The sequence below is a fragment of the Phascolarctos cinereus genome, unplaced genomic scaffold (genome assembly GCF_003287225.1).
Source record: "Phascolarctos cinereus isolate Bilbo 61053 unplaced genomic scaffold, phaCin_HiC Scaffold_7;HRSCAF=346, whole genome shotgun sequence".
Taxonomy (NCBI): domain Eukaryota; kingdom Metazoa; phylum Chordata; class Mammalia; order Diprotodontia; family Phascolarctidae; genus Phascolarctos; species Phascolarctos cinereus.
The window spans coordinates 67,111,222-67,139,192 of record NW_027556180.1 but is presented as its reverse complement, the minus strand read 5'-3'; the positions used below and the strand labels follow the sequence as shown (position 1 = coordinate 67,139,192).

Genomic DNA, 27,971 nt, shown 5'->3' with positions numbered 1-27,971 from the left:
CCCCCCACTCTTCCCCTGCCCCTCTCTCCCGCCCCCGCCCCGGCCCCCCTCCCCTCCCACCCCCGCCCCCGGCTCTGATTTCGTCTTCGGAGTTCTGGAGAAGGCAGAAGCTCTGGCTCGTCCCGTCCCTCCGCCTCTGCCTCTCCCTTCTCTCCCGGGATGGGGCTGGGAGTTGTAGCCGCTGCAGCCAGGCTGCTGCAGTGCTCCCCCTGAAAGCTCGTGATCCCCTCGCTTCAGCTTCACCAGCTCGCCCTCCGCCTTCTGTCTCTTCCGCCCCTCCCCAAAAGCCAGACCCCAGCCGTCGAGATGCTACGGCCAGCTCCGACTCGACTGGGACTTGTCCTGCTTTTGCTCTGTCCCGCCCACGTCGGCGGGCTCTGGTGGTGAGTGCTAAGAGGGATAGAGCTGGAGCTTTTTAGGAGACCTGCGTGGGTCCCGTGGAACGCAAGAGTCGGAGGCAGGGGGATTGGGAAACCAGGCTAGATGCGCAGAGAGGGACTGGAGGGAGAGTGGCTGGGACTGGAGGAATCTGGGGGAGAGGGACAGAGAGTAGGGAAACACTGGATGAGAGAGGTAGGGGTGGGGGTGGGGAATCATATATGGTTGGGGGAGAAGGAGAAGGTTTGGAATCCTTACTCCCTTGCCCAGTCCTTTCCCGAATCTTTTCTCATCACCCTAGCTTTTTAGTGCCTACCCTTAGTCACCCAGGCTCCAAGTCTCAGCAGAGACAGAGAGGGATGAACTGCTGTCGAGGGAGGAGGAAGCAGCAGGAGAGAGGAGGAACTAGGGGGGGAAAGAGATGGGAACGATTACAACCGTAGGCACATTCTACAGCAATTGTGAATGAGCTGCTAGGTAGCTGTCATGTTGTTTCATGTATGTTTTATATGCTCTACTAAATTGAAAGTTCCTCCAGGGCAGAGACCAGATTTCACTTCTTTCTTATTTCTATTTCCCTTCTTCCCCTGCCCGCCCCGCCACCCACATTAATACCTTCTTCTCATCTTCCCTCCAACACTTAGTCCTAAGTTCCAGCACAGTTGGAGCTCAATAAATGAGAAAGTGAGAAAGCCATCAGAGAAAAAGGACAAGGTGCTGGTGGAATGATTTCAGGACCGATAGAACTAAAGAGGCCGGGAGCGGGCTGGGGGAGGAGCACCTTTTTGGAAAGCGGTTAAGGGGAGGAGCTTGGAAAAGGAGGGAGAAGGGGCGGTCATGAAAGGAAACTTAGGAGGTACCAAGCAAGATTCATTCATCCATTCATTCAACAAACATTTATTACTATTGTTAAGTGTGCAAAGCACTATGCTAGGTATTGAGGGACATGCAAAGCTTATGTAAGACTGACCTTTTGGAGTCAAGTAGGGAGATGAGACATAAACAGAGATAGCAGTATACCTGCTAAGTGTGTAGAGAAGTTTAAGACCAAGGACCACATTTGAGATCAAATGGAAGAGCCCTCTAATGTGGTGTCTTTGATGTCCCACTCTGGCAGGGGAAAGAATGGGATTCTTATTTTTTCATCTGCTTCCCTTAGACTACAAAAGACATTTGGGGAAGGAAAGGGGCAGAAGGAACATAGGATAAGAAATCTGGAACATTGAGAGATCTTATAGGCTGTCTAGCCCAAACCTCTCATTTTAGAAATTGCAAAATTGATGTCCAGAAAGGTTTAATTATTATTCCACAGTCAGACAGATATGACAAAGGCAGGACTTGAACCCAAAGTCCCCAGACTCAAAATTCAGTGTCCTTACCAATTTCCAATATTAAACAAACAAACAAGCCCAGATTATGAACTTGAACAAATCATAAAGGCATTGATAAAGGGAGGTGGGAACCCTGGTCCAGATGGATTCATAGTTAAATACTATCAAATGTTTAAAGAACAATTACCTATATTACATAAATTATTCCCAATAATTAAAAAAGAACTATCAAATTCCTTTTACGAGACAAAAATGGTTCTAATCCCTGAACCAGGAAAGGATAAAGCAGAAAAAGAGAACTGGGAGCACAGCATGGTACAATGGAAATTTTACCAAAAGGGTGGCAGCATGGTTCAGTGGATGTGCCTTGGGTCAAATTCAAGTTCTACCTTGGACACATACTGGCTATGTGACCTTAGGTGAGTGACTTAACCTTAGTTCTCTTAAACAACTCTCTAAGAGCAGATGCTGATCTTCATCTTTAAAAGGAGTTCCTCACTAGGAACATCTTACACAATGAAATCACAGGTTTGGTTTAAAAAAAAAAAAGAAGAAGAAAGAAAGAAAAGCCCTGGAGTGGCCATGGGGGTTTGGGTTAAAATACTGCTTGTGATGGTTACTTCTTGTATGACCTTGAGCAAGTTGCTTAACCTCTCTGGGCCTTGGTTTCCTGACCTGCAAAATGAGAGGTTGAAATAGATGACTTCCAATGTCCTTTTTGGCTCTTGATCCTATGACCAATATTTGTTAATAAATATTGATACAAAAAATGTTAAATAAAAGTAGACTACATATAAACATACATATTAATATATTGGCTATGACCAAGGGTTTCCCCTGGCTCTTTCTGCTTCCCTGCTAGCCCAAAGAGGACAAATCAGTCAGGAAAAGAACCCAGGCCATGTCCTAGAGCAAAGGCCATAAGATTTAGAATCAGAAAACTAAAATCCTAACTTTGATACTTACCTATGTGACCCTGGGCAAACCTTAGCCTCTCTGTCCCTTAGTTACCTTATATTTAAAATGGGGAAGAGTTTGGCCACTAGATTATCCAAGGTCTATAGTAATTTTAACTTCTGTGATCCTGGACTTCTGGGTTTCCTTCCTCAGCTTACAGCCTCTTACCACCTCCAGTTTGAGGTCAAGAGGCAAAGCTAAGGAGCCAGGGCCATCTCCAGACCAGGAAGCATTGAGCCAAATGATCAATCCCAGACTCCCTGAGATTCAGATGCTAATGAGGTTGATTGGGTAATAAATGGCTTGGACAGATAATCTCTAGGGTCCCTTCCAGCAAGAATATTCCATGTTCTAATGTTCTGTGTTCCACATAGCTCCACCATTCTGTGTTCTATGTTCAGACATTCTACGTTTTGTGGTTTAAGCTCTTCTTCCAGGTCTTAACAATCTATGTGTTTTGCTTTTACAGTCTGTGTTCTGAGGCCTTTACCAGCTTTGACATTCTAAGAGTAAGTCCTGCTCTAGGTTGTATTTCCCATGTCATTGCAGGCTGATTCTTGGGATAGTTCAGACAGTCAGAGGGAGGCTATAGAGCCTGGGTTTAGTTAGTCTCACTCTGTGGAGAAAGCTGAGGGATTAAGGGGTTCTGGATCAGGTGGGAGTTATGACAAGGACATCTCTAATATTCAAGAGGTTTTTTTCTTCAGTGGAAAGGGAAGAACCTATGAATGGCTCAGGGAATTATAGGAGGGGCGTCTGCAGAAGAACATGGTTCACCCAGTGCATGGATTAGGTTAAGAGAGACTCAGAGGCCCAGAGTAGGGAACAAGAAACAGTTCACATTTGTAGAGTGCTTTAAGGGCCACAAAGCCATTTTTTTTTATGATGACTTTGTGAAGTAGGTAGTGCAACTGTTATTACTTGTATTTTGCAAATGAGGAAACCCAGGCAAAATGACTTGATCAGGGTCACAGCTGGTTGTGTCAGAATGGGGACCTAAACTTAGGTTTTCTGGCCTTTCAGCCCTTTTCACTGCACTAAGCTTCCTGGACAGTGCTTTGTCTCTGTATTCTTAGCTCTGCCATGGACTGTGGCTCAGTTTCCCCCAAACTGACCTGCTCAGGATCGCCAAAGGCTAGGCAGGGCATGGTGATATAAATTTAAAATCCAGGACCCCAGGGGCAGCTGGGTGGTGCAGTGGATAGAGCATAGGCCCTGGACTCAGGAGGACCTGAGTTCAAATGCGGCCTCAGATGTATAACACTTACTAGCTGTGTGACCCAGGGCAAGTCACTTAACCCCATTGCCTAACCCCCCCCCCAAAAAAAATCCAGGACCCCAAGAAAAATCTTGCAAAGGGGCTTCTCCCTCTACCTCTTTAGGGGGTGTGGTTCCTCATTTAGTGGAAGGGACACTGAAGTGGGAAGTAGGCCTGTGGAAGGGAGGAAATGTGGTCAGCTGGAGGGCAGAGGGACCTTTGTGGTCTCCTGTTTTCGGGAAGTGGAGTCGAGTCTAGGTAGCCTTATTCCTGAATGCCTAAAAAGCTGGAGGAGTCGGGGAATGGGAGATGACTGGGGAGAAAGGGATGTGGGGGAGGGTGGGATGAGGTAGGACAAGGAGGCAGGTGTAGGGAGAACAGAGAAACCTTTACAGCTGCAGCTGCAGGGAGAGAATGGCAAGGACAGAGGGGCTGTGGTGATAAGGAGACAGGCTGGGGAACTCAGACACTTTTCAGGAAAGGAGGAATCGGAGAGAAATTGCCTCCCCTGCTCCCCCCCCAGTAACTCTCTGTGGTTCCTCTCTCTCTCTCTCTCTCTCCGCCCCCCCTCCTTGTTTATCAGTCTTCTCATTCCTTTGGTGAGAGCCAGGCCTCCCTTCCTCTCTCTCTTAACTGTCCCACTTCAGTATCCTGCACCTTTTCCCTCCAAGATCATTCCTAGGCTGGGTGACTGTGGCAGTGATGCTTGATGTTCCAGATCCTACTTGATGTGAGCCCCTGGAGATCCCAGGGTGATGACACAGAGGCATCTCTCTAAACTACAGGCAGAATGCATTTCTCTGTTCTTTGTTCCCTCCCCTCCAACCAGGCATTTATCAGTTTGACTTAGCAAGAGAGTCCCCTGATGTACAGTGGTCTCGGGCTTCATGATTTCTTTTCAGTTCTGCCTGCACTGGAACAAGGAGCTGAGGAGAAAGAAAGTGAAAGTTCCCCTAAAAATCCAGAATGAAATGGACTTGTTGACTCACTTGCCTGGGGTTTGGTGGAAAGAAGTAGTCTATGGAAACAGGTTTGGCTGTAGGGTCAGCTCTGGGGCGATGGCCCCTATGGATGGCCTCACATGGGAGGCCTCAGGGCAGATTCTCAGCCCCAACCTCCAACCATCTTCTTTCCCACCCAGCTCACCCAGTTGTTCAGTGATTCAGCCTTAAGGACTGTCTGCCTTTCTCCTCTGTGACTATATCTCTGTGAATCTGAGAATCACAAATTCGGGGAGGCAAGCCAGGCCATCTAGGGGTCATTTTATCTAGCCCAGACAGACACCTCTCCTGCCCTGCTGAGAGAGCTAGCCTAAAGAACCAGGTGCCTTGAATTCCAATCACTTCCTCCAGAAGTCTTTTGCCCCGCCATCTTTGCTAAATGCTTTCTAAGGTCTCAATTTGACTGCTCATGATGTTTCCTCGAGCAAGAATGATGAACTTCATTGTTACTTTCCCATGGAAAGAGAAAATAGCTCATCCTACAGAATGACCAAACTTACTTCCCCCCCCTTCCTGATTTCTTTCCTTCCTTCCTCTTTGTTTCCTTCCTGTTTCTCTATTACAAACTAGCCTTCTCCCTATGCCATTAAAAAAACCCCACAACCCAAAAAACAAAGTAGCAGCCCTAGTCCCCTTCCCCCACCCTCTTCCTCCCCAATTCTCTTGGAAGAAAAAAATTTGAACCAGAAATACAGATGAGAACAGATCTCATCTCTGGCCTTCCAGGGAGGCATGGATAGAACCCAGGCATCCTTGTTCTTTTCTCCTCCCCCTCCTTTTGCCATGCCCTTAGTTTTTCCCGGGCTTGACCAGGCCTGGCCATCCCTTTCATATCCTGTCCTAGTGTGGGGCCCCTGGCACGGCATGGGTAGCACTGGTGTTAGCCCCACCCAGACTGGGTGGTGATTGTGGGGGTGGTGGGGGAGGTGGCCATCCTTCCCCCTCTCCCTGCATTGCCTTGGCAGCTTCTCAAGGAGGGAGACAATGGGGCTGTGAGCAGGAAAGGGCAGGGTCGGGAGGGGGCAGCCAGAGCCTGGCCAGAGCTCGCCCTATGCCCACTAAAGTCCTGGCACTGTGACATTGCTAGAGGGAATGGACTGGGCCCCCTCTCATGCTCCCCCAACCCTTATCCAAGGAAGCTGTGGAGGTGGCTGTGGGGGGAAGGAGGGGTTGATCAGGAGAAGGCCCTGGGGTGACAGGAAACACCAGGGCCCAGTCAGGGGGATTCCAGAGTATGAATATTAACTGAAAACTTCGGCTGGGTCTGAGAGGGCACTCAAGGGACATGGCCAGGCTGGATGGAGGACTCATGGCTTAGCAAGTGGGTACACATGGCAAAGGAGGGGAATACACATTTCTTGCATCCTCCTCGAACACGTGTGTTTATGCCTAAAAGTTTGGGCCTCATTTCCCCCAGAAACTGGAGGAGTTGGGGCTGGGAGGGGCTCTTGTCAGTAAATCTCCCACTCCAACCAAGGATTACATGGATAAGAGGAGGGTGAAGGAAAGAGAGAGAGAGAGAGAGAGAGAGAGAGAGAGAGAGAGAGAGAGAGAGAGAGAGAGAGAGAGAGAGAGAGAAAGAAAGGAGGAGAGAAGAGAAGAGTACAGGAGAGGAGAGGAGGGAAGAGAGGGGAGAGGGGAGGAAAGGAGAGGAGAGAGAAGGAGAGAGGGGAGAGGGGGAGAGGGGGAGGGGGAAGGGGAGAGAGATGACCTTCTCTTCTATTCCTGCTCTTTCTCACTTGTCCTTCTCTCATGAGCTTTTTTAGGGCTCTAGATATACAGGAGCTCTCCTTTCTATTTAACTTGTTAAAAGCTGGGCATTCTTTTCTCCAGAGAAAGAGGAAATGATGTTAGGACTCAGAAGGGGTTTGGGATTCCTGTCTTATCCTGGGGAGAACGCACCTTCTTACTGTACCACTTACCATACCTCCTGAGGGACTTTACTTCAGTCCCCAAGTACACTGAGTCTAACCTGTTCTAATCTCTCTAGAAGTCTTCCATTCCCTCCTCCTGCCTCAGGGACAGGACGATGACCTGTGAGATGAGGGGGCTGGCCTAGAGCAGAGGGTCTTAACTCTTTTTGTGCATTGCTTACATTTGTAATTAGAAGAGATATTAAATTTCAATTACAGGTTAATGAAGATAAAGAAGCATTTTTTTTCCTATCCAAGTTCACAGACATCCTAAAATCAATCAAAAGGCCCCTTGAGTCTGTTATGGACTCAGGTTAAGTGCCCCTGACAGATGATCTCTTTGGACCCTGGGAACTCGTAATTCTGGAGCTGGAAGTTGACTGATTTGTATCCCTCTTGCCCCCCAGTCAGCTAAGCCCACTGGGAGCTCTTTCAATGGGATGACGTCTCTTAGGACATGAGATGCTCAAGTTACCTGGAAGATGGACTAGAAGGGAATGAAGAGAGAAGGGAAGGATAGAAGAAGAGTAACAAGGACAGGGGCATCATGGGACAATGGGCTGTGTTTAGGGGAGGATGAGGGGAGGTAGAAGCTATTGCCAGGCAGGTGGGGAGGCAGGGGTTAATAGAGGATGGGGCATTCCTAGCTTTAATGTGGTGGTTGAGGTGGGAGTGGGGGGGAGGGTTGAGGGGCGTGGGGGAGGGGGCACTAGGGAGCAGTAATTACTGAGTTTCTGAGCAGGACAGGATGGGCGGGTGGGCACAGGCCCGGGCCCAGCCTCCGCCGCGCCGCTGCTCTTGCTGCCGCCACAGCAGTCAGGCAACATTTTTCTGCCCCTTCTCCGCCCCCCACCTCCCCCACCCACACCCAGCCCCCACCCACAGCCCCAGGGCTCAGGGCTCCCTCTGCTGGCTCCAAGGTGGTGGGAGCCAGGGAGGGGACTCTGGGAGGAGATGGGGGAAGGGGAGGAGGGGGGCAGCTGAGTTCCTGAGAAGATGATAGATTTAGAGATTGTCTAGTCCAACCCTCTCCTTTTATAGCTGAGTAAACTGAGGCTGAGAAAGGGAAAGGGATTTTGGTTAAACTGAGTCATCCCCTTTGTCACTGGTATTTGGAAGAAGAGGCTAAGTGTCTATCACCAATATCTTTACCCTTCTGTCTTGGAAGGGAAAGGAATAAGCCTACTATGTGCCAGGCACTATGCTAAATTATTTTTTTAAACAAATACTATCTCATCTGATCTTCACAACAACCCTTTGAGGTAGGTACCATTATCTTCCCCATTTTACAACTGAGGAAACTGAGTCAGAGAGCAGTTAAGTGACTCGTCTAAGGTCACACAGGTAGGAAGTGGTTGAGGCCAAATTTGAACTCGGGTCTTTCTAACTCCAGGCCCAGTGCTCTGGTCCATTGAGCCAACAACTGCTTCTGACTTGCAAATGGGAAGGAGGAAGAAATCAGGACTCAGGAATCAGAAGTCCTGGGTTTGGAGGCAGCTGGGTGGCACAGTGGCTAAAGCACCAGCCCTGGATTCAGGAGGATCTGAGTTCAAATCTGGCCTCTGACACATAACACTTGCTAGCTGTGTGACCCTGGGCAAGTCACTTAATCCCATTGCCTAGCCAAAAAAAAAAAAAGAGAGAGAAAAGAAATCCTGGGTTCAAGTTCAAGCTGTGGGACTGTTGGGGATAGTGTGACCCAGAACAAATTACTTCATTTCAATAGGATTCATTTTACTCTTCCATAAAATAAAGGTGCTGGCTGGAGGAGGATGTGCCACTTGCCCTTGGCCCTGGTGAAGCCACACCTGGAGAACTATGTTCAGTTCAGGACAGTGCCAGTGTTGAAACTGCCAGAGGGTCTGGGGGAGGGCAGCCAGGATGGCGAAGGAAGGGCTCTGAGGCTGGGACTCAAGATGATGAACTGAAGGAAGTGGGGGTATTCAGATTGGGGAATAGAAGGTGAGGAGGCACACAGTGGGCGCTTGAAATAGGAAGAGGGATTATTAGACTTTGCTTGGTTAGAGATGGTAGCCCTAGGAGCAATGGGCGGAATTTGTATAGAAGCAAACTGAGGCTGGAGCAAAGAAGAACTTCTTCACAATGAAAGCTTCCCAGAAGTGGAATGAGCTGCCTCAGGAGGCGGTTGGTTCCTGGTGAGCAAAATCTGGATTTGAACTCAGAACCTCAGTGACTCCAAGTTCAGCAGTCTTTTGATTCTGCTGCCTTTAAGGATCTTATGGTCTGTTTGGACAGTATACTGGGATTGACTGGGGGGAGGTGGAGGGGCAAGAAACTTTTGCTGCTGCTTCTTCTTTCTTTCTTTCTTTTTTTTTTTTGTGAGGCAGTTAGGGTTAAGTGACTTGCCCAGAGTCACACAGCTAGTGAGTGTTATGCTGCAAGAGACTCTTGCTGAGTTATGTTAGCTTGGATTGAATGGATTCTGAGGTCCTGACCCACTCTGAGAATATGTAATTCTGTGATTCTCTGTGATCTCTTTTGGCTCCAACATTACATTGTTCTGAGAGTCTGTGGAGGGCTCTCCTTATCCAGTGGTGTGCTGGTAAATGTTTCACAGCTGGTTTTCCAAAAGGATTCCCAAAACCCGCTTTTACTTTCAACCTGCATTATTACTATTTTCTCCACCACTTTCCTAATTCTAGACAGTTGTCAAAATAGCAAATCGAGCCTGGTTTTGTAGCATTAGCTAATTTCTGAGGTGTAAACGCTCATACCAAAAATTTAACAATGGGCTGTTTTAAGCCTGTAGGAGCTGGCGCCAGCTTACTGCTGCCCTTACCCCACCTGATGATCTCCCTCCCTTGCAGGGCTGGATGCAGTGAATACTTGGTTGGATCGGATAAGTGGAAAAAGAGAGATGAAAAGATCTGAGCTGCAGGAAGGCAGGGAGTCAAGATGAATGGTTTAAGTATTCATTTGTATATTATCATCCTCAACAAGTATAATTGAACAGCCTACTATGTATAAGATACTCTGCTAGGGGTGTGAGTGTGTGTGTGTGTGTGTGTGTGTGTGATCACAATATAACTGAATCGTGTCTCTAGAGAGGGAAGGGACCTTAGAGGTCTTGTAGTCCAACACCTTTGTTTTACAGATGAGGAAATGGAATCCCAGAGGTGATTTGCTCTCACACAGGCAATAAATGGAAGAGCTGAGATTTGAACTCAGGACCCCAGCTACTTCAAGTTCAGCTTTCTATTCTACCATGCTGCCTTTAAAGATCTCATGGTCTATTTGCGGAGATAAGACTTTGATACATGAAAAACCTCAAATGCCAAATTTTGTTGGGCACGTGTTGCTGGCAAATCATGGTGACAGTATGTAACTACTGGGAGGTGAGAGGAAGAAGAGGTGGCTGGAGTAGTCAAAACTGAGGGCTAGTGTAGTCAGGGCAGATTTTAAAAAAATGTTTTATTGATGCTTCATGACTTTACATGACAGGAGCAAATGTCCTCTTCCCCCTCCAGATTGAACTCTCTCTTATAGTAAACAAAACAAGTTGTCATAACAACTAGGGGTGCATATAGCATTCCCTAGTAGTCTCTCACCTTCCTGCTCTGAGGAGGGAGAGATGCTTCATTGTTTGTTTTCTAGGACCTTCCTTGGTCCTAGTTTTTCCTCAGCTCTCTTTTAGTGATCTTTTCATCTCCATTGACTTGGCTTTGTGTATACTGCTCTTTTGTTTCTTCTGATTCCATCAGTTTATATTCTCCAGGAAAGACTTCTTAGAGAGCTGTGGACTGAGCTAGGCCTTGAATGGGTAGAATTTGGATAGGCAGAAAGCCCTGGAGGAGGAAGGAAGGGAGGGAGGGAGGAAAAGGAAAGGGAAGGAAGGAAGGAAGGAAAGAAAGAAAGGAAGGAAGGAAGGAAGAAGGGAGGAAGGAAAGAGGGAAGTAAGGAAAGAAAAAAAGAAAGAATGGAGGGAGAGAGGGAGGGAAGGAGGGAGGGAGGGAGGAGGGAAGGAAGGGAGGGAGGAAGGAGGGAAGGAAGGGAGGGAGGAAGGAGGGAAGGAAGGAAAGGAGGGAGGAAGGAAGTAAGGAAGGAAAGGAAGGAGGAAGGAAGGAAGGGAGGGAGGAAGGAGGGAGGGAGGAGGAAGGGAGGGAATGAGGGAGGAAGAATTTACTAAGCACCTACCATATGCCAGGCATCATGCTAAGTGCTTTGCAAATATCATCTCATTTGGTCCACAACAACCTTGGGAGGTAGCTCTTATTATTATCATCCCCATTTCACAATTGTGGAAACTGAGGCAGGCAGAAGTTAATTGTTAGGATCACACTTTGGTTGAGTATCTGAGGCTAGATTTGAACTCAGGTCTTCCTAACTGGAGGCCAGTGTTCCATCCACTGTACCACCTAGCTGCTGAGTAGGAGGATGAGGATGGGGGCTGGTAGTGGGAGGGAGAGCAGAGGCTCAAGTTCTGAGTCAGGAAAGGACAAGTTGTATCTTGGAGATAATGAACAGACCAATGTAGCTGGAGGGGAAGGTTTGTGTTAATAATCACTTACCTTTCTGCAGCACTTTCCTTAGAACAAACCTTGGAGGAGGCGGGTACTACAAGTATTATGACTCTTGTTTTAGAACCAAGGTCCTGAGGTTGTGCTCACACCTCTAGTGTCTGAGGCAGGATTTGGCCCCAGGTCTTTGGACTCCAGGAAGTACCAGCTAGGTAGCGAAGTGGATAGAGTGCTGGGCCTGGAGTCAGGAAGACTCATCTTCCTGAGTTCAAATCCAATGTCAGACACTTACTAGCTGCGTGATGCTGGACAAGTCACTCAACCCTGTTTGCCTCAGTTTCCTCATCTGTAAAATGAGCCAGAGAAGGAAATGGCAGTATCTTTGCCAAGAAAAGCCCAAATGGAGTCATGAAGAGTCAGACAGGACTGAAACGGCTCGACAACTCGTGACTCCAAGTTCAATATGTCAGCTACTCTAATATACCGATTCTCATTAAGGAGTATCAGGGAATAGCATAATCTCTTAAATGTTCTTCTAGACTTTTATAAATGTCTTCATACAGTTACTTCCTACTAACAATTTAAGACACTCAAGCTTAGTATTTCTTTACTTTTAATACTCCTAACTCATGCCCATCACAAACGGCTCCCTGTCTCTGGCCCTCAGTTTCCTCATTTGTAAAATGAGTGGTTTGGACCATAGTATTGTCATTCAGGCATAGATTGGAGTCCCCTTCTAGCAAGGATAATCTGCAACTAGATGATGGTATATCTAAAGCTGGAAGGCCCCTTGAGGCTGCTAGTCTAAACCCCTCATTTTAGAGATAAGGAACTAAGTCCCAGAGAAGTTAAATGATTTGCCTAAGGTCACACAGTTAGCAAATAGCTGATCTGATGCTAAATCCAACATCTTTCTGCTGTACTGCACTCTTTCATTAGAATATTTGCATTCATAGCCCAGCTCAACTATTTACTACCTGTGTGACCTTAGGCAAATCTAGTCACAGAATATCACAGCTGGTATGGGGCTCCAAGGCCACTAACATCTAAGGTTCCTCTTTCACTTTGAGGAATGTCCTATGACTCTGAGTTTAAGAATTCATGAAGGCAAGCAAATTGGTGAACCTGTGAAGGGCTTTGAACATCGAGGCTGAGGAGTTGTGACTTTTTCTTACAAGCAATGGGAAGCCATTAAGGTCTTTTCATACATGTGTGTTTGTGTGTGTATGTATGTATGTATGTATGGATAAATATATGTGTATGTGTTTCATGCATGTTTACATTTACTGTACATTTTTACATTTTTATAATATAATATACATTATACATTATTACATATACATAATAATATATACATTATATACAATAGACATATTACATATATAAATGCATATATAAATGTATACATAATTTCATGCATATAATATATACCTCATATATATGAGAGAGAGTAGAGGGAAAGAGAGAGGGCAGGTGAAAGAGGAGAGAGAAAGAGAGAGAGTGAAAGAGAGAGATATTGTGATATCATGACCAGAGAACTGGTCTTAGGGTCAGGAAGACATGGGTTCATGTCCTGCCTTTGAAATGTACTAATTATGTGGCCCTAGGCAAATCATATAACCTCTCATTGCCTCAGAAAACTCTTTAAGTTTTGTGTGTGTGTGTGTGTGTGTGTGTGTGTGTAGGTATTATATTTATAATGATAAGACAGATTCAGTGATAGATAGGTGATAGCTTCTTTCTGTTTATAAAATACTTTCTTCACAACTATCTTGTGATACAGGTAAATCATCGTTATTAATCTGATTTTACAGATGAGGGAAGAGGCTCAGAAGAGTGAGGTCATCTTCCCAAGGTCACAAAATTTAATAGGAGTCAAAGTTGGGATTTGAATGGAGCAAGGTCTCCAGATTCTCAGTCCAGTGATCTTTTCAGTATACCCTGTATGTAATTTCTTCGCGTCATCTGGGAATTAACACTGGCTAATAACCTAGGGAGAAGGGAAGGTCATCAGTTTTCAGCATCTTCTGGCTAAGATAAGAGGAAAAGGGCAGGACTGTACCTGTGGATAATGATCGGAGCTGCCATATTCATTCTAATCTTGTCTTTTTTTAGGCTTTACCTTGCATTTCTTTTAGGCTTTACCTGATGTCTTCTAGGTCCGAGTTATTTGGTTATTTGGACTCACTGGACCTTGCCTGGCACCTTCACCTCCCCCAAAGTGACATTGAGTCAGTGTCTCCTCTGAGAGGGTCACAAGTCACTTAGCCTCCTGGACCTCAGTTTCCCTATCTGTAAAATGATGGGCTTTGAGCTCCCTTCCTGCTTCAGATCTGTGATTTAGACCCTCTGCCTTGTCAATCCAGTATCCGTGGGACCAGAGAGCCACAAGTCTTTCATCACTCGTGGAGGATACAGAAGGGCACGGAGGCAGTGGAAGGTTGAGGAAAGGGGAGGGCAGGGAAGACAAAAAGGATGTTATTACTTCTTAGAATAGAACAGAATCTTGTAGCTGCAGGGAAGCCATAGAGATCAACTAACTCAACTCCCTTTTTGTCACAGACATGGCTCTTGAGGCTCAGAGGGATTAAGTGACCTATCCAAGGCCATTTAGCTAATTTGTGGTAGAGGCAGGGCCAGACCCTGGGTGTCTCTTGACTCCTAAGCAGATTTGCTTTCCATTATAAAACACTCTGCCTCTTCTCTTACAAAGTTTTTCTCCCCTCCTCTGACTTTAGAGAGAGGAGAGAAGGCCAGGAAGGCAGGAATTGTGTCTTTCTTGGGGTCCTGGAGGGATGGAACACTGCCTCTCTCCTCCCCCAGGGCAGCACTCCCTCCGAGCAGGCTCTCCACTCCTTCCCCCACCCCCAACACCACCCCCAGGGCTCCACAGCTGGCAAACAATCCATGTTCCCAGGCAGTCAGCCAGCCAGCCAGTTTAGGGGGCAGGACCAGGACTGAGTGTGGCCTCTTCCTTCCCTTACCAGGGCAGTCTCCCCATTCACCCTCCTCTGCCCATAGCCCTCAGAGAGCTGACATAGTCACAGATAACTCCCTTCTCCTTCCTACCTCCCATCTCCTGATTCTAGCATGGGGAAGGGAGGAGAAGGAAGGAGGGGAGAGTTGGGGCAGTGTGACCTTGGAAAGATAAGACCATTTAACCTTGGGAGAATAGGGAGTTTGTGGTGAGCAGGGGAGTGATCAGAACTGGAGGAAGGAGAATGTTAGTGGGGGTGGAAGGAGGAGGTGAGGAGAGACATGAACATCCAGATCCAGACATGCATGGATAGACCATCTCAGGCATAGGCAGAAGATCTGAGAGACCATCTATGCTTTGTGTGTCCAGATGAGAAAGGAAAAAGAGGCCAGGGCATAAAGGAGCAGAGAGTGTCAGCAGGGACCAGATTGGAGTGAGCACCTTCTCCATACCTAGCTCTCCCATTTCCATAGTAGGATGCCCCTGATTGTTGAGGATGTGGTCAGTAGGCTCTCTAGGCAGGCTTTCCAGGCCTGCTTTTATTTATTAACTTGTTTATGAATTATCCCATATTCACTGCTCCCTAAGGTTAGGGCTTAAGGTTGTTCTAGGGATCAGGAGCTGACCTCTATCTACCCTTAGCCTCTTTAGTTCTATTTCTCAGAGCCATGGTGTATTTGAGGTCTGCCCAGGCCCTCCAGAAATCAACCCCTGCATCCATCCCCATAGGCACGACAGGCCACATGCCGAGGCCAGGCAAGGTGGAGGCTTCTTTTCTGCTGAGAGATGTTTGGTTAGGGGCATGAAGGGCCCAAGGGGAGAGGCATGAGTTAGTCTGAGAGGAGCTTTGAGGACCGAAACTTCATGGCTTCCTGTGTCTACTTCTTACAGCATCTCACAGTGTGAAAAAGACCCGTGTTCCTTACTATACCAAACACTAATTTATCCTTCCTGTTTTCAGTGGAGAAACTTATAGCTCTTATGCAAATGATTGGTGGCCATTGGGCAGACAGACAATTGCTAAGTAATGAAAATTTGTTTGGCACCTTCCCACCTACTTTTTGTGCCCCCTCTAAGCTTCTGACATCCCCTTAACCACCCAATGCTCTCTGCTGCCCCGAATCCCTACTACAGCAGCCAGACAGGCCTAATCTTAAACCTGTTAATACTCAGTATTCTCATCTCCAAAATGGGAATAATGCTATATGCTACATTTACCTCACAGGGCTGTTGTGTGGAAAGTTCTGTTAACCGCAAAGACACATAAACATATATAGAAATATATATGTCTGTGTATATATATGTATGTATATATAACATATGTATGTATTTATGAACCCTTGTGAATATGGTGATTATTACCATTACCCTGTTAAGCTTCCAAATTATCTCTTAGCTCCCAGTTTTTCTTCCTTTTCTTGTCAAATTTCCCATTTTCACTGTACAGCTATTTTCAGCCACTCGTCAGGAAGGGGTGGTTGGTATCTGATTATCTGATTAAAGTAATTCACGTTAGGATGTGAATGAGGGATAAATTTACCCATCCTTCCATTTACATTTTAAAATAAAGAAATTGGTGACTCAATGTAGTCTAATTCATAGAATCAATACGAGAGAGATTTTTCTACTTTCTTTAAACCAATAAACGTTCATGGAGACTTTGGGGTGGAGGAGGGGTCAGTGTATGTACAGAGAAGTATGATATAAATCAGGAAGTGGAGAGAACAAGGTGCCCTACAAACACTGGAATGGGGAGAAGCACTAGTAATTGGGGGTACCGGGGAAGGGAATGAGGATGATGCCCAACAGGTCTCTAGCTAAAAGGTTAGGGTGTTTTTGGTAAGTGGAATCAAAGGAGCATAGATTTGGAGCAGGAGGGGATCTCAGAGGCCATTAAGTTTAACCTTCATTTTAGAATTGAGGAAACTGAGGCCCAAGATCTTGAAGGCTGTTGTTCCAGCTTATAATATAGCATGATGGAGCCCTGAGGTCACCATCCTTTTATCAGCATCTGCTGTCAGTCCAGGTGCCCAGGTATGGCCTTCACATCTAAGGAGGTGGGGAGCAGTTGGGGAGAGGAATGAGTTGGTTTGGAGAAGAGGAGCCCAAAGGGAGAAGGTAGAGACATAGGGAAGGTACAGTTCCTCTCCCCTACTGATCCACCTCTGTTTACCTCATTAGATGTGTAGGCCAGACCTGGGCATCTGGGCCCACAGGAGATGTTTATAAAAGAATGTTAGCTTGGGGTGCCATTTTGCTCCATTGCTATAAGTAAGCTGAGGATCCCCTTCCTCTTCTTAGTATCCATGCTCCGCAATTAAGCTTTATTTGTTTGTTCTACTTATGCCCCAGATCCTCCTATGGCATTCTTATATACAACCTTTGCTCACTCATCCTTTCTTTAACTCCAGTCTCTGATGAAGAGGTTGCTCTTTTTCTCCTGGGGCCAACCAGTCTACTTGTACCTGATCCCCTCCCTTCCTAGCTCCTCCAGGCACTTGCTCTTTCTGTAATTCACTTCCTCTTCTCAAATCTACCCATCTTCAATCACTCCTTATCTACTGGCCCCTTCTCTATTGCCTATACACATTCCCAAATTTCTACCATTCTTGACAAACCTTTCCTTGACAAACTCCAGCTGTTCAAGCTATCATCCCTCTTCTCTCTTTCACAGCCAAATTCCTCCAGTAAAGCCTCTCTGCTTATTGCCTCCATCTACCTTCCACGCCTTTCTTCAATCCCAGTCTGGCTTCTGAACCTACTATTTCACTGAAATTGCACTGTTCACAGTTATCAGTGATCTCTACTCATTTCCCTGATGACCTTTTTTCCAGTCCTTTGACCTCTCTGCAGCTTTTGAAACTGTCAGCCATTCTTTTATTTTATATACTCTTTCCCTGACTTCCCTGACCCTACTTTCTCCTTGTTTTCCTACCTGTCTGACTGCTCCTCATTCTCCCTTGCTGAGTCATTATCCATTTCTTGTCCCCTAACTGGACATGTTGGCAGCTAGGTGGTGTAGTGGATCGAGTGAAGTCAAGGAGACTCATTTTCCTGAGTTCAAATCTGACCTCGGACACTTACTAGCTGTGTGACCTTGGGCAAGTCATTAACTCTGTTTGCCTCAGTTTCCTCATCTGTAAAATTTGATAGAGAAGGAGATGGAAGACCATGCCAGTATCTCTTTCAAGAAAACCCCAAGTAGGGTTGTGAAGTCCGATGGGACTGAAATGACTGAACAACAACAAGAATTGTTGATGTTACCCGTGGCTCTTTCCTGGACCCTCCTCTCTTTATACCCTCTCCCATGCTGGTTTCATCAACTCCCATGGTCTCAGTCATCATTTCTATGCAGCCCTGAGAATGCATTCTCCTAACTCCAGTCCTGAATCACAAGCTGCCTACTGAACATTTTTCCCTGTGGGAGATATTCTATCGGGAACTCAGTTTTAATGTTATTATCTTCCCCTTCAATCCTGGCTTACTTCTAAACTTCCCTATTTCTATTGAGGGCACCACCTTCTTTCTGTTACCCGGGTTTGAAACCTTGGGATCATCACTGAATCTTCCTTCTCCCTCATCTAACCAGTTGCCAGTTCTTGTCACTTCTTCTCTATGGGTCCCTTTCTCTCCATCCTTATGGCTACCATCTCCGTCCAGGTTCCTGTCACTCTTACCCAAACCATGACAATGGCCTCCTTGCTTCTGGCTTCTCTCCTCCTCTAACTTTTCTCTTCTTCCACAGAGCTGCCAAATCTTAAAGCACAGCTCTGACCCTATCTCTCTCCTTCTTTACAACATCTTCTGTGGTCTCCTTTAAGATAAAATATAAACTCCTCAACGTGATGCTTAAAACCTTTTACATCCTGGCTCTTTCTACTTCCCCAGACATTTTACACTACTTCCCTTCAGCAAACCAGTTCCCAACTTAGCATTCCATCTCCTACTGCAAAGGTTGTTCCCTTGCTTGGAGTACTCTCGTCTATTCGCAGCTAGGTGGTGCAGTGGGTAGTGTACTGGGACTGGAGTCAGGAAGATTTGAGTTCACATCTGGCCTCACTAGCTTTGTGATCCTGGGCAAGTCATTTAACCTCTGTTTGCCTTAATGTCCTCAACTGTAAAATGGGGATAATAATAACCCATTCTGCGAGGTTGTGAAGATCAAATGAGATAATATTTGTAAAAGTGCTTAGCATAATGCTTGGCACATTATAGGCACTATGGAAATGCCTACTCCCTTCCCCTTCCTTCCCTATTGGATCAATCAACAAGCATTTATTGAGTGCCTACTATGTATTCAAGTACCTATAACGTATGAGGCACTCTGCTAGGTATAAGGGCACAAATGGAAAAAAAAAGAGAGAGAGAGGAGAGAATTCCTGCCCTCAAGGAGCTTACTACATTTAAAATCCATTGCTTCTTTCCAGGCTCCAGCTCCGGTGCAATTTCCCCTGCCAATCACCCTCTGACTCATCATTAGCCTCTTTCTCCATGTGGTATTACCCAACAGAACATAAGCTCCTTAAAGGCAAAATTTTAGTCTTTCTGTCCCTTGTACTGTTTTCAAAATAATAAGGAATGAATAAATATTTTTTAAATATTGAATTGAACAGGACCTGTTCTTCAGCCTCTCATAGTGTCCTACCCTTTGTCCCTAACAACTTTCTTGTTAGTTTCTCCCACATTTCCCCCTCATGCTGGTTTTATGAAATCAAAATCTAATCTCCCTTATGTCATTCAAGTAATATTTATTGAACACCTATTGCCTGCTCAGCACTGAGCTATATTCAGTAGATGGCAAAAATAATATAAGTACCTTATGGACTGATTTGCAGGACTAGATTTGTATGTGAAGAAATCAGAAAAAAATACTTCATTTGTATTGATTTGTGATTAAGGGGTCATAGATTTTGGAGCTAAAAAGGACTTTAGAGATAATCTAGTCTAGCCAATTCTTTTTTTTTTAATAGTATTTACAAAGGGGTATTTACTTTAAAGATATAGCAAGAACAGAAGTACAAAACACTTCCCTCCAGCACAGTGGGGGCAGGCTCTCCCCCTATACCACCTCAGTCTCTGGGGAGAGTGGGCTCCAACTTAATGAAGTTTCTACTTAGCACTGGCCCGAATGAGTTCACATCCAAATGTGACAGGTATGAGCTGAATGAGTCTAGCATCTACATCTGTTTTCCTCTACAGATGGGGAAACTGAAGCCCAGGGAGATGAAGTGATTGGCCAAAGAGGCCACAGAGCTGGTAGCAGAACCAGCGTTCATATCAAAGTCCCTTGACTCCAAAGTGTTGGGTCCTTCGCTCTCTCTCTCTCTCACACACAAGTATATATAAATATACACATATACAAACACACACATACATAGTGCAAGAGCAATGGAGTCAGCAGACTTGGGTTTGAAACCTGGCTCTAACATTTCCTCATCCAAATCCACATCTCACAGAGTTGTGAAAGAAGTGCTTTGTGAACCTCAAAATGCTGGAGTGATTGTAGTTGTGATGTGAACTGATAATCCCTCAGTGCTCTTGAATTCTGTGCTATCCTCCTCCATGACTTCCCATAAATAAATACTCCACAGAGGATCCATTCAATGTGCTGTATGGGTGAAGGCAGATCTTTTTGTATCTTCAAGATACTGATGGGGCACTGGGAATTGACATCTGTTAATTTTCATTCTCACAACATGACTCACCTCCTTTTCCAGTCCTGATATTCCCACCATGTCTTTCACACCACTTCTCATGTTCAAGTAATATGCTACATGTTCAGTCAATTAATAAACATTTAAATGCCTGCTATATGTGCTAGACACTGTGTTGGGTGCTGGGAATTCAATACATGAGCGAGACAGTGCCTTCCATAAGAAGCTTACATTCTACCAATAAATACAGCATATATTCAAAATAAGTGCACAGTGAATTGGAGGGCACTAACTATTCTAGGAGTCAGGAAGAAAACAAGCATCTAAGTGCCTATTATATGTTAGGCACTATGCTAAGTGCTTCACACAATATATCATTTGATGCTTACAACATCCCTGGCAGGTGGGCACAATTATGAGCCCTATTTGATAGTTCAAGAAGCTGAGGCAGACAGGAGCTATAAATGACTTGCCCAGGGTCATGCAGCTAGTAAGTTTCTGAGGCTTGGTTTGAACTTGGATTTTCCCGACACTAAGTCCAATGCTCTATCCACTCTACCATCTTGGGAAAAGTCTCTGTCTCTTGAAAGAGGTGGCCTTGAGCTGAAAACTAGAAAGGGTCAAGGAATTCCAAGGAGTTAGAATGAGGAGGGAGTGAACATTCCAGGTATGGGGGACAATTTGTGAAAGGCACAGAGATAGGTGGAATGTCATGTCTGGGGAACAGTAAATATGCCAGTTTGGCTGAAAGACAGCATACAATGAGCCTAGAAAGAGAAAAGGAAGCTGGATTATGAAGGTCTTTACAAGTCTTAAATGCCAAACAGGGGAATTTGTTTTTTAACTTAGAGGCAATAGGGAATCATGGATGTTTCTTAAACAGAGGGGTAACATGGTCAGACCTATGCTTTTTAGTAGTATTACTTTTCAGCTGAGTGCAGGACAGACTGGAGAGGGAAGAAAGAGACCAAAGAGTCTAGGTGAGAGGTGATGAGGGCTCTGACTAGGGGTTAGAGAGAGTCAGCAGAGAATGACTGAAGGCTGTAAACTGGGGGAGATGGGAAGAATGGTGGTGCCCTTGACAGAAACAGGGAAGTTAGGAGGAGAAATGGGCTTAGGAGAAAAGTATTGAGTTCTCTTTTGGACATGTTGAATTTGAGACATCAATCAGACAATTGGAGGTGATGAATTGCAGCTTAGGAGAGAGATCATGGCTATGTAGCATCAAGAGTCATGCACAGAGATGATAATTGAATTCATGGGAGCTGATGAAGTCACTGGGAATTTAGAGAGGACAGTGCCCAGTTCTACTTATGTCCATCATGTATGTTTTGCCCTCTGGGCTGGTTGTCCTGTTGCTTTTATTCTCTTGTGATTGTGGTGTGCCATGAGTCATAGTTGTACAGCACTACAAAGCTGGAAAGGACCTTGGAAATGAGTCCATTTTTCCAGAAGAGCCTCAAAGGAGTGAAGAGACTAGCTAATAAGCTAATAACGGGCAGAGCTAGGGCTTCAACCCAAGTCTCTTGTCATTAAATCCAGTGCATGCATTGAATAACAATATAGGCAGTAAATATAAAGTGATTACTTGAATATAATCCAATATGGTATAGATGTGGATAAATCCAGGTGTTGAAATGTATGTCACTGCATCCCTTTTCCTGATCTCCCTTAGGATTACCTACTAATTAACCTCTTTGCTTTTGGTTTCTTCTCAGCTCCCGGGGGAAGACAGGCAGAACCTTTGGTCAGTGTCGGCACTTAAAGGACCCCAGCCAATATATCCACCTTTTAGGTCCCAGTTCTCTGAGTTAGCTCTGAGAGAGAGAGAGAGAGAGAGAGAGAGAGAGAGAGAGAGAGAGAGAGATTCAGAGAGACAGAGAGAGCAGGCTCTATAGTACACTGCCATTGGAATAAAAGGTCCTGGCTCTGAAGCCTACTTTGTCTCTTTCCACTTCCACCCCATCTTAGAGATTTCTCTGAGTCTCAATTTCTTATTTGTCACCTGTCGGGATTGGAGTAGATGATCTCCAAGGCCCCTCTTCTTTCTATGAGGAGTGTGGGCCTTGGGAGGCAGGGTGCAAGGATCATCCTTGCACCTTCCCAACCCAGCTGCTTCTCTGCCCCCTCCAGGGCTGTGGGCAGTCCCCTGGTCATGGACCCCACCAGCATCTGCCGGAAGGCTCGACGGCTAGCAGGACGGCAGGCAGAGCTGTGTCAAGCTGAGCCTGAGCTGGTGGCAGAGCTGGCACGGGGTGCCCGGCTAGGTGTAAGGGAGTGCCAGTTCCAGTTCCGATTCCGACGCTGGAACTGCTCCAGCCACAGCAAGGCCTTTGGGAGAATCCTGCAGCAGGGTCAGTGGGAGTCCTGGTCCTGGGGAGGGGGTGGAGAAAAAGGAAGGGGAAGGGGAGGGAGCTCTCTCTCCCCAGGGGCTAAGATTGACAAAGCTTGAGGGTTTAATGCCTGGGGAGGAAAGAAAAGGACCCGACTTGAACCCCATCTCCCAGTTTAATTACAGTGGCTTTAGTTTCCTGACCTAGTGGGCCCAGGCTACTGAACCCCTCTCATCCTTCCCTGGTCCCCTGACTCCAGCCCTTGGAGTATTGTCTTCTTAACTACCCTTCCCCTTACTCTCACCCTCCCTGTCTTGGCTGTTCCTCAGATATCCGGGAGACAGCCTTCGTCTTCGCCATCACAGCAGCTGGGGCCAGCCATGCAGTGACCCAGGCCTGCTCTATGGGAGAGCTGCTGCAGTGTGGCTGCCAAGCTCCTCGTGGACGGACCCCACCCCGGCCCCCTGGACTCCCCAACCTCACTGGGACTCCGGGGCCTCCAGGGCCTGGGAGCTCCTTGGATGGCAATGCAGCCTGGGAGTGGGGGGGCTGTGGAGACGACGTGGACTTCGGAGATGAGAAATCCAGGCTCTTCATGGATGCTCGGCACAAGCGGGGAAGGGGTGATATCCGGGCACTGGTGCAGCTACACAACAATGAGGCTGGACGGCTGGTGAGGCTCCCAGGAGGGACTGGGATAGGGCAAGGGGGAGGAGGAGGAGGAGGAAGGTTGGGGAATGCCAGGAAACAAAGGGTGGGGACTGGGGCAGGGTGTGGGAAATGAACTTGGAGAAGCCAGGCTGAGTGTGGAAGGGATGATAGGACTGGACTAAAAAAGGAGGCTGTGGATTAGGAGTGGGAACTGGGAGGAGAAGGGAAGGATGAGGGATAATGGGTAGGACCTTGGGGCTGGGTTGAGCCATCTGGGGAGTGACAAAGTGCTGTGATGTTCAGCAATGAGTTTAATCCTAGTCAAGCTAAGCCTACCTTGACAGAGGCAGTCAACTAGTCAGTCAGTCAACAAGCATTTAATTAAATACCTGCTGTGTACCGGTCACTGTGAGAATCATTGGAGATACCAAGAAAGGCAGAACTCCACCTGCACCCCTCAGACCTGAGATGGTCCCCATTTTCAAAGAGCTTGAATTCTAATGGGGGAGATAACATGGAAAGAACTAGAGATATACAAGATATCTATGTAATAGAGGTTGGAGGGACTGAGAAAAGCCTCCCATGGAAGGTGAGTTTTGAGCTGAATCTTGAGGGAAGCCAGGATGCAGGGTATAGTAAAAATAACACCCAATCCAGAGTCAGAGGGCACGGCTTTGAATTTTGAATCAACTGCTTATTACTCATGAGACCTCAGGCAAGTCACCTAAACTCTAGTCACCTAAACCTATCTTTGCCATCTGTAGAATGAAATAGCTGGGCTATTTGACCTCAAAGGTCCCTTCTAGCTGTATTGTCTAATCCAGCCAATGTTAACTACACTTAACCAGCTTCCCCTACACCCCCCCAGGCCTGGCCCTCCACTCTAATATTATACTGACTTTTTCCCAAGGCAAACCCACCTTGTCCTCCCTAGTTTCTCTCTTCCCCAGGACATTTGTCCTATTCCTCATCTCCCATAATGGGAACACTAAGGGACTATTTATCATTCAATCAGAGAGAAATGAAATATTATTGCTTTCTGAGGAACTTAGGATGGGTGGAAGGGAGATGAAGTAAATAGGAAAACAAGAGTACCAGGCCCCAGGATTTGTCTGCTAGAATTCCTCTGGGATCATCTGACCTTAGCTAATCTACACTCTCACTTCATGTGGTTGCCCTTCTTCCCACTTCCCCCCAGTCTCCCATCACTCATCACCCCCAGTCAAATTCACAACCTTTAAGCCTTGGATATAACTCCCACCTTAGGGGAACTGGAAGTAAGAACTCTTGGGTGCCCATTTCAGAATGCCCTGGAACTTTCCCCTGCACACTCATCTTACATTCCCATTTGTGACAGCTGGGCCTCTTGTGGTCCTGTGCAGGGGATGGAGGGGAAGGGGGAGAAACTAGAGGGTGGTGTTGGGACAGGCCCACATATTTGTTTGGAAGGGTGAGCCGCCCAGCCAGCCTTTCTCCAGCTTAGAGTCTATGATCAGTCTCTGCCTGGGGACATGAGGGACTGGAATGAAAGAGTAAAAAAGGGAGGAGGGGGTGGGGGTGATTGACATATTATCACCTCCCAGTCCACTCCCAACTCTAACATCTCTTAGATACAATCTCATCCCCCTCTTGGTTTTTTATTCCCGCTTTATCCCACCAACTCCCATGGCCCCCACACCTCCCCAACACTCAACTTCTGCGTTCCTGTCTCATTTCATCATTGGCTCATGTCTCTTTCCTGTTCCTTCCTTTTTCTTGTTTGTCTTTATCTACCTACCCCCTCATCTCTTTTCCTTTCCTTTCTCTTTTCATCCTTTCATGTCTTCTTCCTCATCCTCTTTTTACCCACTACTCTCTTTATTCCCCATTCTCGTTTTTCCCCCAATCCTCTCTTCTTAAACTCTTTCCCCCTTTTTCCCTACCTCCTTTTCTTCTGTCTCCTTTTCCTTCATGTTTCTCCATCTTACTTCTTCTCCCTTTTCCACACAACCTCTCTGTCCTTATTTCTTCATGTCAAAATGTATCTCTGTTTTCTGTGGTTCCCCTTTCCCTGTCTTTCTCTTCACTGGTTTTCACTCCATCTTCCTCATTGTGTCCCCAACTTTCTTTTTATTTTATTCCCCCTACCCCCTTTTGATATCTTTTCCTCTTCCTGCATATACCCCTTGGTGTTTCTTCTCCTTTTTTTCCTCTCTCATTTTTCCCATCCCCCAATGTCTGCCGTTACTGACTACCTCATCCTCCATGTCCCCTGGATGTTTCCCCCTGCTTTTCTCTCACCTCCGATATCCCTATGGTTATCTCCTTTCATCACCCTGGCTGCTCCCCTTCCTCATATTGCCCTACTTCCCATGGCTTCCTCTGGTTGTCTCCCCCATGGACCTCTTGACTGTCCCTCTTCCCTTCCCTCTCACCTCACCTACCCCCGTGCCTCCCTCTCCTCTTTCTCTCATCTCTCATGTCCCACTGGCTGTTCCCCCTCCCATGTCCCCTTGGGCTTTCTCGCCTTCCTCATGTCCTGACTCTGGACCTCCTCACCTCCTTCATGTCCTCACTCTGTCCCTTCCCTGCCCCATTCCCCCATGTCCTCCTCGGCTGTGTTCCCCTCTCCTCCCCCTTCCTCCCCTGCAGGCGGTGCGGAGTCACACGCGCACAGAATGTAAGTGCCACGGCCTGTCGGGCTCCTGCGCTCTTCGCACCTGCTGGCAGAAGCTGCCCCCGTTCCGGGAGGTGGGAGCCCGGCTGCTGGAGCGCTTCCACGGCGCCTCCCGGGTCATGGGGACCAACGACGGCAAGGCCTTACTACCGGCTGGCCACACCCTCAAGCCCCCGGACCGCGCCGACTTGCTCTACGCCGCAGACTCGCCCGACTTCTGCTCGGCCAACCGGCGGACGGGCTCCCCGGGCACTCGGGGCCGCGCCTGCAACAGTAGCGCCCTGGACCTGAGCGGCTGCGACCTGCTGTGCTGCGGCCGGGGACACCGTCAGGAGAGCGTGCAGCTTGAGGAGAACTGTTTCTGCCGCTTCCACTGGTGCTGCGTGGTGCAGTGTCACCGCTGTCGCGTGCGCAAGGAACTCAGCCTCTGCCTTTGACCCGGACCTGCCCTTGCCCCGCGCCCCTGAACCTCAGGGGGCTAAGCCTGCGTCTCGGGGCCGCCGGCGAGAGACGGCTAGACGGTGGCAGAGAACGTGGCCTTGGCCTGGCTCCAGCTAAGGGAGTACCCGAGAACGTGGGCGAAGGATGCCTTCCCGGATCATCATGGCCTGTTATTCCAGGAGCAGAGACCAATACATGCGGGGAAGGGAACTCTCGAGAGACATCTAGCCACCTGGGTGCCAAGGAGAGTGGGTGGTGCTGTGGATTCCCTGCTCGATTCTGACTCTTCCTTCAACATTTCCAGATAAAGATGGAGATTTGGAATGGGGATCAGGATACTCTTAAAGCACTGCCTGGGGAATGGGAGGAAGTGAGAAAAGCCAAGGGGAACAACGCTGGAGGATGGGGGAGGGACCCTAATGACAGGGTTGGGGAGGGCCCCAGGAGGTGTCAAGGGGGTGATTTTTGGTACTAATAAAGTTATTTAAAGCAAATAGACTCTGTTGGGGATTTGGGGACAGAGGCTGTAGCCAGTCTCTCCAGACCCAAATTCAGGGAAGGGACACTTAGCATAATGCTGTAGGGCTGGGAAAGGGGAAGGAGGAAAAAGAGGATTGTAATTTGTAATGAAACCCTTGAAGGTTACCATCTTCTGTGCTCCAGAGGGTTCTCTCCTTAGTGAGCTGGACGGACCCTCCCAGAACTCACCTAATCCAACTCCCCCATTTTACACATGAGGGCTCTGGACCCAAATAAGTGAAATAATTTGCCCAAATCTGGGGCAGAGCTGGGATTTGAATCAGATTTTTGACTTCAAATTCATGCTGCCTTCCTTGCCCCTTTTCTGGCAGCCACTAGGTCTGAAGGTTCTTAAAGTGGCATTTTATTCCTCATTTCTGGCATGGTAGGTGTCCCTTTTCCACTTTACTGTTAATCTAGCACAGTGACTGAAGGCGTGAGGAGCAATCCATAACTTGACTTTATTATAACAGGGTTAGAGAGTTTATTGAAAAAAAGGAATATGTAGTATCTTACAGCTTTAAAAAAAAAAGGCCAGTATTTGCCTGGCTAGTCCAACCCTTACATTCTATAGATGCGGAAAGTGAGTCCTAGGGAGGTGAAATGAGTTAAATTCCCAAGTTCCCTTAAATTCCTGGCTCTTACCAGCAGATCTTTTGGTCTTAGGTTGCCATTTGGACCTAGGATTTTATCAGTGTAGGGGATTCCCAATGAGGACCATCTGAAAACACAGTAGCAGCACTTCAGTAACTTTACAGTCTCGTAGAGTTGCCAGGACTTGAACCCAGATCTTCCTGGGTCTTAAGTTGTTCAATACATTTGACTTAATACTTATTAAGTACCTACTACACTAGGCACTGCAGATACGAAGATGAAAGGTGACATAATTCCTACCCTCACGTTTACAGTCCAACGTGGGAGGAAGAAGTAATATATACAAATGAATATGCTAGAAGGTAGCATGTGAGAAAGGCAAAGGGTGATGCTACTTCTATATCGTTGGCAGCAGGAGCAGCAAAGACTTCCCACAACCAACCTTTTGTACCCTAGTTAGAAATGGAGGACTGGGCTTTGTGGATCATGGTCTCACCCATTGCGGTATTTCCCATGTTCTTATGGTTCCTCCCTCCCATCAGCCATAAAACCTAAGCCACAAGGAAGAAACCTAGTAAGTAGGGATGGAGTTATTCTTATTCTTTTTCTTGGTTTTTGGTTGTTCTAGATTGTATTTAATTCAATTCAACCAAACTTTCATAGCCCTGCTCCTCCTTCCTTCTTATGGAATCTGAGGTACCCGTTAACCCCCCCCCCAGATTTCATGAATATGACAGCATCTCTCTTGACACAGAAATTGTTACCTTTACCTGCCATTTGAATATATTTAAAATACAGACGGAAAATAAAGCATTTTTATTCACAATGAA

At 46.9% G+C, this 27,971-nt stretch overlaps 1 protein-coding gene across 1 annotated transcript; it reads left to right on the top strand.

The window, feature by feature from the left end:
* Window positions 1-57: 57 nt before the first annotated feature.
* On the top strand, window positions 58-27,971 carry WNT6 (Wnt family member 6). The gene is made up of 4 exons (XM_021002881.1): window positions 58-383; window positions 22,081-22,301; window positions 22,610-22,953; window positions 25,563-27,971. Exons 1-4 carry the CDS (start codon window positions 307-309, stop codon window positions 26,022-26,024), a joined length of 1,104 nt encoding a protein of 367 aa, XP_020858540.1. The 5' UTR covers window positions 58-306; the 3' UTR covers window positions 26,025-27,971.